This window comes from Montipora foliosa, chromosome 5 (genome assembly GCF_036669935.1).
Source record: "Montipora foliosa isolate CH-2021 chromosome 5, ASM3666993v2, whole genome shotgun sequence".
NCBI classification, from domain to species: Eukaryota; Metazoa; Cnidaria; class Anthozoa; order Scleractinia; family Acroporidae; genus Montipora; species Montipora foliosa.
Window position 1 is genome coordinate 11881768 of NC_090873.1, and position 15000 is coordinate 11896767.

Here is a 15000-nt window from a genome sequence, read left to right on the forward strand (position 1 = left end):
AGGTAATTCACTATTAGGACAGCACGGTTCTAAATGAAAAATTCTGCGTGTATTTCTGGGATGTTTTCACCTGTAACATGAAAGTATACTATCCAAACGGAAAATGGTCAAATTCGTCAACATGCTCTGCAGTGATTTTTCAGCTGTAATAATTACTAGCAAGACTTGAGGCAGGTGTCTCAGGGAGACCCTGGAGTATTAATCACTCAAGACATTAAGCATAGCAATTTTTTCCCCTTTCCTATAATAGACACCTACAAGATGCTAGAGCTTCCTGAAAAAGTTAAAAATAATGTACTTACAAAGCCCGACTCCAGCATCCTCAGTTCATCCACTTTGTTTGTCTGCACTTCACTTTCATTGTTACATGTACCTTCCTTTTCATCAATTACGCCAGAATCATTTCTTCTGATTCTTTGCCTTAAAGAAGGAATATTGACAACATGTATAGTTTAGTATTTGATATCATATGAAAAGAAGGAAATAAATCCAAAACCAATAATAATTTATATTGATACAATAAATTATCAAAATAATATTATTCTATTTTCATGTAAACTTTGAATTTACTTCTTTTTGTTGTTGTCAATGTGAATAATGTGGCATAGTCCCCTAAAGTAATGTTTCACCTTCAAAGAAGTTTATAACACAGTCCCAAACATAGCGACTGTAAGAGCAACAAAGAAAATAATTTTAAGCTCCATGTAAAACCCATTAAAGATGAACAGTTTTAGTGTTCACTTTTTGATTCCTAAGAAATGAATTTACTTTTTGATTCCTAAGAAAACAAATGAGTATATCAAAGGATTTCTAATGTTTTTTTGGCTTCTAATAAAATCTTAAGCCCTGGTCAAAATTCTCTCCAAACTATCATCATCATTCACATGCTCAAATGGCCAAAGAAGTTTGTGATAGTTGATGATACTGTAGTTCACTGGCAGTCACACATGCAAAGTCACGCGAGCAGCTAGTTCCAGGCTCTTTCGGCATAAAAATGCGAACACTAAAATGGCTTCCCAAAGGCAGGGCCAGGCCTCATATTCCTCTATTAGACGTAATATCAGGCCATTACTCGATCTTGCCGCATTGCCCTTCTTGAGCAATGAACATTTAGTGATACGCTTCTTTTTTTGCAGTGTCTCTTCTAATTCTTGCGAGTTGACGCTTTCTTCAGAGGATATCTTCTCTAAGATATCTTGGTCTTCAGTATTTTCTTTGTCATGATTATCATCTTGGATGTAAACACGAATTTCTGAAGCTGCAGCTGAGCCTTGCGAGGAACTTTTGGCGGCCATTTTAAATGAGCCCGCTGATGTTTGGAGAAAACAGCTGACCAAAAACTATCATGAACTATCATACGCGTGGTCAAACGAGGAAAAATATCATCGACTATCATGAAGAATTTGAACAAGCTCAAAATGAATGATAGTTGATGATAGTGTATAATAGTTGGTGGTCCAACAGAAGAGCGAGCTTCAACTATCATTGACTATCATCAACAATCATGTACATGTAGATGTTGTGGTTTAAAATTTTTCAAAGCAATCCAGTTTTGATTTTTCTTCGTTTAATTAATATTCCTTATCATAATCTGAAACAAAGGAAAATCAAAATTGAAATTGTGTTCAAAAAAAAAAATTCAACCAGGACAAAATTTGAACCTGTAACCTTCACGCTATAACAATGCCCTTTCTAAGTCTGAAACAAAGGAAAATCAAAACTGAACTGGTGTATAACAAAAATTCAAGCAGGAAAAAATATGAACCTGTAACCTTATAAAAATGAGTCCCAAAAGAGATCTATAGTGGTAAATTATATTACAGCAGTACTTTACAGGCAAAATAACAGTTACCTCAGTTTGCAAATCTACTTTCTGAACTTTAGTTGGTACATTGCCATTTGGTTCCTAAAAATAAAAATAAATTGCCTCATGGTAAAGGAGTTTGAAAACAACATTAGATTTGCCAGTTAAGTCCTTACTCTTTATACATTATTAACCTCTTACATGTAAGTACTAAAAAAACAGGAGTGCCATACTAGGGAATATTGGCCCGAGGTCAAGTGATCGATCCAAACAAAACAACCAAGGGCCAATATTTTCCAGTACAGCCCCAAGCAAGTGAGGTTAGTAAGTTGTTAATTACAGTGTACATGGCAGCATTTCTTTGACAATCAGAAAATTCTCTGTTTGGAAAAGATGGGGCATTATTTTCAGGAAGGGGAGATGCAGCTTTAAGCCAGATGGAATGGAGCCTCTGAACATGCCAGTACCGGATAGCCTTCCCCCATCACAACAAACAGCCTAAAAACAGTCTTTGAGTGGCATTGCGGAGATGATGAATTCTTATCTAAAACCTAAAGTCAAAAGTAAGTGAGTCAAGATAGACTTAATCATGGTGCCCAAGCTGTTTTTGAAACAACTTCTTTTGGATTTGAGCTTGAACAAGCCGTTTTCAGCCAGGGAAGTGTGTTGTTCACACAAGTTACTCACAAGGTTTATGACGGCAATGTAAGTTGAAGTCCAAACTATAATCAAGGACTCTTACTTATTGGGACACACGTTAAAATTAAAAGTGTGAGTTACATGTAACTGTAATCCTCAGGTATATTCTACCCACGAGGACACAAGGTTAAAAGGACTGTAATCTTAAACACATCGCCGGCCACTGAGTGAAGCGACTAAATCATTGCATTTTACGGTGTTTGACCTTGAATAAGTTCGGGTCACGAGGTTCCCCTTCACAATCACATATTCTCCTCAGTTATTTGAAGATCCAGAGTGTTGATCTGGCCGGGGTTCGAGCCCAATGCTCAACCAACTGAGCCACCAGTGCACTGGGAATCATACACAATTTACATGTAATCAAGGTGTGGTAAAATCTGATATTATTTTTATTATCTGACCTCTGCTTTTCCTTTGCATGCTCTTTTCCTTGAGCTGTCCTTAGAGCACTAACAAAAAAATTCCCAGAACAAAAAGAGAAAGAGTTTCATCACTAAACTGAAGGAATACATACTAGACCCCTGCTACATCTGTACCTTGAATGTTGGTGTAAACATATATGGGAATAGAAATAATAAAATGAAAATAATATTAAAGACCTCATTACTCCATACTGAAAGTGCCAATTAAATGTTCAACATTTAAAAAAATGCATGTATCATGCACAAGCACAAGAAAGATGTCATGTCCTACATTGTATTACACTAGTGCTTGTACAGCACATTCATACGGGTGTACATGTACATGTGTGCTTGATTCACAAGAGGATAAATTTACAACCGTCCACTTCGCCACACTGAGTTTCTCTAAACATGTGTTGCCTGTGCATGAGCTCATCATAAGACTGAGATTAGAGTTGTCATTATCTACATGTAAACTCTCAAGAGGTTATATCAGAAACCTATAAGGGCTGAAACGTGTAACGCGCGTTCACAGCTTCCGAATATTCAGTGCGAACTGATTGGTTGAATGTTTCAGTGCTAAGTACCATATTTGGAAACCCCTTGCTCTTGTTGTTCCAAATATGGTACTTAGCAAATTGAATATTCAGAAGCTTGTTTCCCAGCACTCAAGGGGCCGTTACACGTTTCAACCCTTATGGGTTTCTGGTTATATATAACACTCATATCAAGTCTGAGAGGTTGAACTGGGAAATGTTTTTTCACCTGCTGTTGGTAAGCACTTGGCTTCCTTGAAGAACACATAATGTTGCTTATGTGCTTCCTGCCCTTTGTTTTGTACAGAGTAACCTGGCCAGCACCTTCCACCTGATAAACCCCATAGAGGATTTTTATGTCTGCATCTAGCAAAATTGTATTGCAGAGTTCTAAATTAACTCTGCTGTCTTCTTCCGTTGTCCCAGGACCGGCCTTTAGCCCTCCTGATCCTTTCCACTTTCCAAAACAAAGCAAAAAAGGAAATAGAAAAATAACAAGGCATTATTTTGGATTTACTTTTCTCGGTCAATAAACAATGTACACCCAAAGGATTAAAAAACAAGAACATTTTAAACACTCCACAATCTGATTATCATCCTCTTGCCCCTGACACAAAAAATTATTACATGGGCAAGGCATGACAACTGCTTGGAAAAAAAAACAACAATTGTTATATAGCTGAACTTTTCCCCCAACAGTGTGCACTCTCATAGGTTACTTCAAGGTCACATGACATCTAACAATAAAACTGTTTCCTGCCAAAGGTCTCTGAGTCTGAGTCTCTGGACAATAGTGCAAAATCTATGATGTCAGAGGGTAACAGTGCACTGTAAATGTTGACCAACGACCGCCATTTCTGTTGCCATTGCATGTTTTTCTTTTTGTGCTATGTAACAAATCACTTAATGACTGGTCCCTCAGGACACAGTTCATTTTGTTTCCCTCAAATTTCAATGTTTTCCTCGGCTGCACCTCGGGGAAACATTGAGATTCTCAGGAAACAAAATTAAATGTTTCCCAAGAGACCAGTTATTAAATGCTTATTACTGACTATTCATTTCAAAGTGGTTACCCATAACAAAGAGTGTACTGTACATGTAGGACAAGTAAGCTTTAACAGGCAGATGGGCATCTAGGCATCCTGTGAATGCCCATGTTTGAGAGGAAATTATTTAATGATTCCATCAAATGTTGCCTTTTTAGTCAATTATTGGCTTGAGTAAACCTTCTACAAAATATTGGATGCCAAATTGCTGGCTGCCTTAAAAATTCAATTCCACATGACCAACATTGAGCTTGTTGGATGTCAATACCTTCAAATTCTTAGCATAACACCAAGCAACATATAGCAATTATTTTAGAAGCAGTTTCTTGAACGATAATTACAATTACAAGACTCCCATATGAATAGCAAATATAGGTTGGTGTACGAGTCCCGTCTGAACAGCCACTTTGTAAATTTAATCCATGACTTTTAATCCACTATGGCTTCTACAATTTTATAGAAGCTTAACTTTCACTGCTGCATTGCAAACCCAGGGTCACTTTACATGGCAATCAGGCTTACTGAATAAAATAAAGCTTCATGTTTTGATACAATCGATCTTGATCAACTAGCCTTTGTGCATTTTTTTTTTTGTCTTGAGATGCCGACTAATTTCAGCTCCAATTAGAGACAATTATGGAGAGTTCAGTGTCTACTGTAAAAGAAGAGCCGGTTACAACATTTAAAGCAAAACATAATGCGACAAAAAACAAATTACCTTACCTCAAAAGAAGCACAAGGCATCGGAATAATCGAACTGGTTTTCAATTGAGCCATATTTCCTCGATGTTAGCGAGAGTTATCCTGACGGAGATCGACGGCCATTAAAAAGCAGATTTTTGCGCCAAAAATAACCCGCTGTGATTATAGAGGCGCGGTTACAGAGTTAAGCGAGCCCACACTGCCTCTGACAGCGTTTGGTTTTTTGAGCTTGCAACGTGTGAATACTCTAATCTATCTGTGACAGAAAAATTAATTTGTAGACACTGAGCCTAAAGGCTGGTTTTCATTTTACACTGTCTCGTATTCATTATCACCTCGTGAAACAAAAGTAAACGAAAAAGCCATGACATTCAGAACTCCGTTTGTCAATTCAGTCGAGGTGATTCTTTGGTCGTGGTTTGTACCAATTCTTTTCGTCTTTGCATTCTGAAATGATAATTGAAATTCAACTTGCAATTGTCATTACAAGGGGCATAGTCCATTCTATTACTTTCTCTGCGTCGATTCACAACACGTGTGATTGATGAAATAGTCGATGAAATACAACATGATGGATAAAATCAATTCCAGTCGTTACCTAAATCGTGAGATATTACCCTGGATGCCACGGATACCACAGGTTTTTTTTTCTCTCTTAGATTAAGAGCAGCGACTCGCGACTCGCAACTCGCTATTCTGTCGCTCTAAGAGAGAAAAAACCTGGGGCAAATTTACATGATTTACTTGTTCGAACATCAGTGAAGAAAGTCTCGTGAAAATTTTATTAACATGGTTTTTGAAAACTCCACTTCCATGTTATTTACATGCTCTCCACCTTGAACTTCCGAAAGAATGATTTTCAGTCACTATTTACAGTTAATTTACATGATCAACTGAAGCATGAAAGTTTCATGGAAATTCGATTTACAGGATTGTAACAATTTACATGTTATTTACAGGATATTTTAAACCCATTTACATGATTAACATACTGTAAATTCATTTGAAACAATCTAAATGTTATTTACATGTTCCTCCATTTATACTTCAAGAACATGACCATGTCAATTACTATTTACAGGTTATTTACCTAATTCACTCCAACATGTAAATACCTTGTAAATCTTAGTTTACGGAACTTAACGTGTAAATTGTAATTTACAAAACATGTAAATCCAAATTTACACTTTGGAAACTCGATTTACATGTGCCTGTAAATTTTCAAGTTTTCCAGTGCATACCTCAAACAGAAAGGCTATCATGGGATTTGGTGTACAGCCGTGCGACTTTCCAGTCAGGAACGTCGCACAAGAAAAGTAATCCGAAGAACCATTAAATACACAGTTTAGCATAAAGGTGAATCCTCCAGAACTACTAAATGATGCAGTTGAGAATTACCATACCCTCTCTTTCACTGCAGGACAAGTGAAAAATCATTTCTGTCAATGGAAACTATTACGCAGGATCTTGTAATTCTGAATGCTATTCAGCAATACAATATTGAGTTTGAGGAGACACCTCCTCTGCAAATTGTGATTCCCAATAATATTGGTATGACTTATAGAATTACAATCAAACGTCAACTTCCAGGTAAGTCTCATTTAATTTTCAATTTTTAGTCCGGTATATGAAAGTCTGTCCTAATCCTACCAAGCTCACCACGTGCTGGAAAGGTCAAGCCACAACACCGGGAATCCCGTGCCATGCCCTACTCTTCTAGAATAGTGTGTGGTATCCTTAACGTCCCACAGAGTTAACGAAGAAGGGCTTTTGAGACTCGACCTCCTGCTTATCGTCCTTATCCGAGAAGACTAGAAAGTCTAACCATTTGCAGATGTAGTTACAAAGACAGCACTTTTTCCTTAGTTATTTTATCACCCAGAGTGTTGATCCGGCCAGGGTGCGAACCCGCGACCTCCCGCTCGGATGTCCAGAAATTGGTTGCAAACCATCTATTTCCGTTTTAAAATAAAGGCTTTGATTGATTGATTGATTGATTGATTGATTTGATTTATTGATCATTATTCTTTGACCGGCGCACAGAAACATTTACTTCTTCCGTCAGTACTAATTAATAACCGAGACTGACGTCATTACAGCAAAATCTCAAGCTGACGCCTTGCAGTATTTATGTTTCCATGAGTCTTGGATAACTTCGAGGTAGAACATCCGAACTGCTAATCTGGTTCGGTGCTCACGAATTTTTTCCGACTATCTTCGCGTCACCATTGATAAAAACTCACATCTCTCAGTCACCGCCTTCTTTAACACAACTGATATTTTTCTCCACTTTCTTTTTTTCTTTCCTTTACCTTTTTCATAGCCTGTCTGTGTATTAGTGGCAATATTACTTCATTACCTTTTCCTGGTATCGTTTGGCTGGATGCTTTTGGAAGGAGTATATCTCTATATCATGGTGGTTGAAGTTTTCAGATCAGTTAAAGTTTGGTATCTTTATGTCTTTGCATGGGGTAAGTTTTCGAGTAAATAACCGTTGAGTGGCATCGCCCGTACAATTTGTATCTACAAGAAAGGTTGTTCACATAGATACCATTCAAAGTATCATTAATAATTCATGATTGAAACAGCCTATCAGGTCACCGCTAAAACGTCACGTGTATGAGCTTTTGATACCGATAAAACACTCCTCATTAAATTCCTTTTATAAAGCATAATGATAAAGTGTAGCTTGTTTTGTTTTGTTTTTTGTATGCCGATGTGCTGCCCTCACAATCTGAACCTCCAGAGGGACACGTTTTAAGTGGAATGTGTTTTTTAAAGCCGTTCAATAAACTCGCAGGTCGCGTTTTATCGGCTCTAAAACCGCGAGGCTTTGCCTCTTGGTTTGAAACCCCATAAACACTCAGGCATGCTCTTTTATTAAATAGCGCAAAAACAATACATCGTTTCTTAGTGAGAATTTAATGAAATGAGCCAAGAAACCAGCAGTCTAGTTTGTTTTTAGATTTTTGGCGGTAGAAGAACGATGCGGAATTAACGTTTTAACGGAAATAAACACAGGGGAACGGATGCCTGACGGTGCCTGCTATTGCTATTGCGCATACGTTCTGCGCATCTCGAAATACTCGGATTTCCTATCGGCAGTGCTTATCAATACAGGGATATTTTCGCGCGGTTCAAAACTATGCAGAGAAAGCAGAACTTAGCAAGTTCTCTTGGTATCCAAAAGGAAATTGGGGGTAACACCGCATTTTTCAGAGATAATTAAGCTTGAATTTGGAAAGAGAACACCATACATTGTTTTCAATTTTAAAGCTTTTTACATATATTGTTGATTAATTATCTCGAAAAATGCGTGGTTATCCCCAATTTTCTTTTTGGATTTCAATAACACTTGTTAAGATCTGCTTTTCCCGCATTGCCTGTAAACCGTGCAAAGATACCTTTGAATTAGTAGGCACCGTCCGTAACTGTTTTGTCAGATATGTCGAGAAATTCAAGAAATTAAACGCAGGCCGATTTTACTAAGCGTCATGAAGTGTCTCCTTGCTTATAATGACTGGTCAAGAGTGTTTTCACGTGACGTCACGTCGGCCATGTTGGTGTCCCCAAACAAAGGAATGGCGGTCATGTGGGTGTCCCCAACTAACCTTTCGGGAATTGAGCTCTATTATCATGCAAACGCTTTCTTTTATTTCGGTGGAAAACAAGTTTACGGATGATCACGTGAGTGAAAACACTCTATAGGAATACTATGCTCCTCAAGTAAACATAAGCTCCTGATTTTACGTGGAAGCAAGAGCCCATGACTAGGAGCGTTCAACTTCATTATATTTTGAACGGCGTTTTTATAGACAGAGTTGTTTTTTGATTGATCATTTAAGCGAAACCTTACCAGACTTTCCCCGCCGTTCACAAGACTTGCATGATAAGTCATTACCCATGGGATTAAGAATGGTCGCTCCTGTAAGCCAAATCCAAGAGCCCATGGCCTCCTGCCTAATTGACCTTATTCACAGCGATGGCGAAACACAGGAATTGCACCGGGCTTTGATTGGATGTTGCCAGGGAGAGAATGATTGTGGACATTTCACAATAATTACGTGATGTAAAATATACATCGACAGTATTCGCGTCTGAGCTCTCATTTCAGCCAGCGCTGATCCGCAAAATTAAGTCTAAACACTCATTTTTTTTGGCGATGTTGTTCAAAGATTTAAGTCTAAGCACCCATTTTTATTTGGTTAGCTTTCAACATATTGTAACCAATATTTCAATTAAATACTTTAAAATTAGCGTTTACGTGCATCACTTTTCCCAGTAGACTACTGGTCATCTGGGAATTCTTAGACGCAAGCGATCCGAGATCGAATTCGTGCTCTTACTTCTTCCAAAATTGTCATTGAAAGTCTTTTAAACAACGAAATAAATCAAAGTGTAGAACTTACTTCATATATGTGACGTGCGATTCCTGGATATAGCTGCATGTTTATTCACTATGGCCGCCATATTAGATTCGCTATTATCATGCAAATTAGTTACATATTTCTGAGAGGGTAAACAACACAATTTCGAGAGGTTATAACCAACATCTTAGCCACACAGATCATTTTTTCCATGCCCTGCCCGAAAAAAATGCTAGGTACGGTACCGAGGATTCGAAGGGCTGTGACAGATTTTTGTGCTAGTATAAAGTGGGCTTGAATCTTCGCAAAAGGATCATCATAATTGGGTAAGCCAATTAGAAATTGAAGAGGGAATTAATCGAAGTTAATGGCTTATCTGTTCAAAGCTTATAGGGAGTTATCGACTCTTTTCCTCCACAGGTTTCCCAATCATACCAGTAGCTATTTCCCTTGGGATAAGTTCAAAAGATGTCGGAGTCTTACAAAATTACACAAACGAAAATTTGTAAGTAATTTGATATGCAAGTCTTCCGGCTCTCCTTGAATTCGACAAATGGCGTGTTCATTTTTTTGTTAAAGGGAAGCAGCGCTAGCTCTGGCTGGAAAAGATTAAGGACGGGAGTGGCCTATCGATGAAATATCAAGTTCATATAGTGGGTATTCAAAACTCGATATAAGGGTTTATTTTTCTAAAGACACTGTCAGTGAGGAAGGGACACACAGAAACAGGTTTGTCAACTGAGTTAGGTAAATTGACCACCGTAAAAAAAATTCGAATGAAAACTTTTCGAGCGTTTACCCTTCGTAAGAACGAATTGCTGTCAATGGGCTAACGCTCGAGACGTCAACTTTCGAATACGGTGGTCAATTTAGCATGTAAACTAAGTTGATAAACCAATTTTTATTTTTAAGCTGTTTCCTTTGGGGCTGTGACATGTAATATGACGTCATGTAACACCCGCGTAACATTAAATACGTCCAGCCCTCGCCCACCACCATAAACGATAAGAAAAATAAACAGTTTTCCTTTTAATATTGCACTATGACGACTTAGAATTAATCTGTGTGATGGAGTCTACAACGGTTTATACTCTTAAAATTGAATTTTGGAGGCTTAAACTGTAGACTCACTTCGCCATCTGACCGCCATCTTGTTTCCAAGAGTCGCAGGGCTTCTACGATCGATGACAGTGCTTTGTAAAATGTATGTTACACTGGCCACCATTCTTTCGAGAGACACTCTTCTACGCACAAAGACGGTATCGGCCGACCAAAGATCCTTTAAAGGTGGTTCCACAAAAGCTCGAAGCTTGTGGTGAAAACAACATTTAACACAACAGCATTAAAAAAAAAAACCTGACGAAATAAGTGAATCAATTACAATTGCATAATTTATTTGGGAGTAAAATACTACAAAATAAACCGACTAAGAGTTGTAAAACAATTACGAGGAGGCAATCACATGGCCATTTATAAAGCGTGGTAGAGATAAACTGATTTAGGACCACTCCCACAGACAACTTCATTTCGTTTATTGGAATTTCAACGCAGTGCATCCAAATGATTATCCCGCGCCGCCAATTTTAAACTCTTAAATGAAAATGGTTCATGGGTGCTAGAATAGTCTCAAAAATCATACTCACTGAGGGATTATTTGCATTGTCTTTCAAGCTGTTGGCTGTCATTCTCCAAGAAGTTAAGCTGGTCATTCATTGTGCCAGTCCTGATCATAACACTCGTAAGTCATTGGTTTTAGCCACTGAGAGAATTTGAATTTGATTTAATGACTTGCTGATAAAGTACATAGGCCGACCGAACGAAGGAGGAAGTGCACGACTGACAGATAGCATACTGGCTGAATAACTGATCCACCGACCGACCGACCGACCGACCGAACGAACGACTAACTGACTGATCGAACGAACGAACGACTGACCGTCCGATCGACCGACTGACTGACCAGTTGACTGGCTGACCGAGCGACCGGTTGACTGATTGAGTGGCCGATTGACCGACTGAATAAATGAATGAGTGAAGGACTGACAAACTACACGTTTAACCAGGAAGGAGAATTGAACCCAGGTTTTGGCATACCCTTACAAGAGGTACTGAATAAACTGTGCGTATCGGATTATTCTCCATGATCTGTGAGTTGACTGGGCAAAAGTGTATAATACTCTACCTCATTATAACTTACACGATATATCAAACTCGCAAGAAGAAAAGGTCAGTGGCTGTGATTGCTGTGAAATTTTATTCGTTTAATGATTAAATTGGCTGTGTTTGCTGTCATTGGAAAAGAAGCAACTTAAAGCCTCGTGTTTTTGCACAAAGTAGGTCAGTTACCCTCATTTATTCTCGAGGAATTACGTGAGCAGCAAACAGAGGCCAAATAGGGAAGATCTTAATTCTTTCATTCCCAAGATCGATACTTTCATTCTCCTAACTAGTACTATAGATTTCTTTGTTGGGTGGTTATGGGAATTTGGTGCTCTTTCGATTAAGATCACAACTCTTAAGGCTGATAATTATCTTCATCCTCAATACCTGTCTGCCCGACATTTCATTGAAATTGTTATGGGAATTTACGTGCTGCTCACTCCTGGAAGTCAAAGGGTTAGATCCAGTAGGGTGCAAATCGGCATATTGTATTTTTTTATTTTTTTAATAGTGGTATTGATGCAATGTACCCTTGAGAAAGCCAAAACCAGAAATGAAGCACACGACCTTCGGAACAGCGGTCGAATGTTCTAACCTAATCCCTCAGTGACTAGGTCCGGGACTCTGACTTCCTTTCCAGTTGCCAAGCAACTGGCATATCCCGTGACCTATTTCTTTGAAAACGTTTATGTGTTGTTTTATTTGCTAGATAAACGTCATGATTCTCATTGCAGTACTGCGAGAGATAAGGAACCTGAAAGACCCGAATCCATCAAAATTGAGGTCCTTTAAGTACGTTTTGTCCGTGAAAGGAAGGTCGCAATTTTCGTTGTATTTGTTTTAAAATAAGAATTTAACAGATGAATTGTTTTTCAAAGATGATCTGGAAGAAAGAAGAGAAAGAAGCTCTTCTCACGAGACTGGTACAAGGCATGAAATGGGCAATCAGAGTAAATTTGCGATATTCATGAATTTGGAAAGTAGCATTGGACGTAAAAAAGAGTTAGAAATCAAGAGCTGAATGCACATTCCAGGCCAAGTTTTTCATGTCGTTTATGTTACGTAAACTTGTAAAACCGTTTCTAATTAATCTTGCAAGCAACTATTTTATAAAGCTCAGATTTGTTTTTCTTTTGGGATTTTGATGTGCAATCGCTGTGGCAGTTAAACCTTCCGCTTGACTTAAACTACAGTTTCCTTTCCCGCACTACTGATTACATCAGAGATATAATAAATATCTTACTGTTCTCGTTTTCTCGGTCCGTACTGTAAGTTAGGGATCTTTGTTTTTTTTTCCCGTTGAATTATGGCCTGGCCCCTCGCGCTTGGTCCATATATCGGGAAAAATTCAATCCGTAACGTACAGTACGGACCGAGGAAACGAGGTTAGTAAGACTTATGTATTATTTGATAGAGCATATCCTACAGATGGTGATTTATGTGCGGTGTAGTGCTATCCAACGTTTGAACGACCGAGCTATGCTTCAGCTTTGCTTTCCTGCACATAATCAACGGGAACACATGAGCCCAGCAAATTGAGCTGCTCCCAACTGTGTGGCTTCATAGCTTAGTTGGTAGATCAGCACTGGCAACGCAGAGGTCATGGGTTCGAATCCCGTTGAAGCCACGGTCCTGAAATTTTTAGGTCGGTCTAGAAAAAGCAATTGCTTAAATTGTCCAGATAGGTACAAGGATCTGTCAATTCTCTCAGCCAATTTTACATAATCAACTCTTAGGTTTAAATATTTATACTCTTTCTCGCATGCTGATTTTGATCTAGGAAGGGATTCAAAGCTTGCATCATTTTGTCCCCTTTGTTGGGTTTGACATGGGTGTTCGGATTACTAGCTGCCACGGATGCGGGATTGGTATTCCAGTATATTTTTACCATTCTCAACTCCGCTCAGGTCTGTACAATATCGTTTTGGCGTTCCTTACGTATAAACGAGATGGAAAATAATATAATGGCTGTTTTTAATCAGGTTTCAGGAATTAATGAAAACTCGATCAGGAAACCTTTTTTTTTCTCCAAAAAAAGAAGACATTGAAGGAAAAATGGCAGAACCAATCATGAGCGAGGGGAAAAGTCGTTTGATTCGTCCACTGATTGGTGGAGTATGTGGCAAAGATTTTGTTAAGGCCAACCAAAACCTCAACGTTGTTGTTATGAAGACGGTACGGCAAAAAACGTGGGCCGCACGATTATATATTTTTCCTCCTTTTTTGTAATGGTTTTCTTGTTTTGTGGCGCGAAACATAGTTACCCTACGTCTGTGTTGGTGAACAAATGCATGAGCTAGTGTGGAAGACTATCTTATGCTTTCATCCTCCTTCGCACACTGCTGGCTTGTATGTTTTTAAGTTTATACTTCACCCTTTTTCTAAAGCGAGGTCGGATTTCGTATTTCTTAGGAAAATTGATTTTCATCGAAACGTTGCTCAACATCTTTGATCGATACCGCTAATTTTAATTCTGAAATTGAGTTTAAACTCACCTTCGAATTTTATCTTTATTGGAAACTGTGACTCAGGAAAAAAAAACTAATTTAAAATGTATGTAAACACAAGGAATCTACATTCGTTCAAATGATCGGCTGCCACGCTTTTCAACCTCACCACTAAACAATATCTTTGCAGAGCTTCAGGGCTCCTTTTTCGGTGCATGCGCTGGACCGAGTAGCATGGCACCCGATTACTTTATATTCGTTTATTTTCTTTGTTCGAACAGGGTCTACTTATATTTGTGCTGCACGTTGTGAGGAACAGCGATGTTCGAGCGGAGATTCACCATAAGCTTCTTAGGTGGAGATTTCAAAGATCTGCTAATCAAATGCACGAGAAGAGCTCCACTTCCACCTCCAGATGCAAACAGCAGCACCACGGCCAAGGAGACTCCGGAAACGACACGACAGTTTGCCAAACTTCAATTTGACTGGTGTTTGATAAATTGCGGTGATAAAATTAGCTGTTAACAAAGTTGAAAAGTTAATGAGCAGGGCACGTGCGAAGGAGGAAAAGCGTGAGTTGGGACGATGAAGACCTTCTTTTTCACGCACGTCCATTCCTTCGCACTCGTACACTGCTCTGATATTAGGGACTTTAACCCTTTCATTCCACGATCGAAACGTTAATTCTCCCGACTAGTACCATAGGGTTCTTTTTTGGGTAGTCATGAGAGTTTGGTGTTATACAAAGTTCAAACCTGATAATAGTCTTCATTCTCAATACCTGCCTAACTGGCATATCATTGAAGTTGTGAAGAGAATTTACATACCTATCACTCCT

At 38.6% G+C, this 15000-nt stretch overlaps 2 protein-coding genes across 16 annotated transcripts in view; one reads left to right on the forward strand and one right to left on the reverse strand.

Moving 5' to 3' along the window:
• LOC138003635 (uncharacterized) overlaps window positions 1-5811 on the reverse strand; it is a 6718-nt gene extending 907 nt beyond the window's left edge. Inside the window, exons 1-5 of one of the 6 annotated variants that reach the window (XM_068849820.1) lie at window positions 5210-5811; window positions 3670-3897; window positions 2905-2938; window positions 1853-1906; window positions 303-420 (exon numbers count right to left, since the gene is read on the reverse strand). In XM_068849820.1, the coding sequence (XP_068705921.1) occupies window positions 1881-1906; window positions 2905-2938; window positions 3670-3897; window positions 5210-5263 (342 nt within the window). In that variant the 5' untranslated portion in view covers window positions 5264-5811 and the 3' untranslated portion in view covers window positions 303-420; window positions 1853-1880. Of the gene's footprint in view, window positions 1-302; window positions 1907-2904; window positions 2953-3669; window positions 3898-5209 lie in introns of all 6 variants that reach the window. The other 5 variants (XM_068849818.1, XM_068849816.1, XM_068849819.1 and 2 more) reach the window with 5 other exon arrangements.
• Window positions 1-15000, forward strand: part of LOC138003611 (adhesion G protein-coupled receptor L3-like) — an 81487-nt gene that overhangs the window by 64661 nt on the left and 1826 nt on the right. For 5 of the 10 annotated variants that reach the window (XM_068849771.1, XM_068849770.1, XM_068849768.1 and 2 more), the window contains exons 13-18: window positions 7512-7659; window positions 9976-10060; window positions 11227-11293; window positions 12425-12531; window positions 13496-13622; window positions 14444-15000. The exon at window positions 14444-15000 is cut by the window's right edge. In XM_068849771.1, the coding sequence (XP_068705872.1) occupies window positions 7512-7659; window positions 9976-10060; window positions 11227-11293; window positions 12425-12531; window positions 13496-13622; window positions 14444-14647 (738 nt within the window). In that variant the 3' untranslated portion in view covers window positions 14648-15000. Of the gene's footprint in view, window positions 1-7511; window positions 7660-9975; window positions 10061-10134; window positions 10209-11226; window positions 11294-12424; window positions 12532-13495; window positions 13623-14443 lie in introns of those variants that run through there. The other 5 variants (XM_068849773.1, XM_068849769.1, XR_011123620.1 and 2 more) reach the window with 4 other exon arrangements.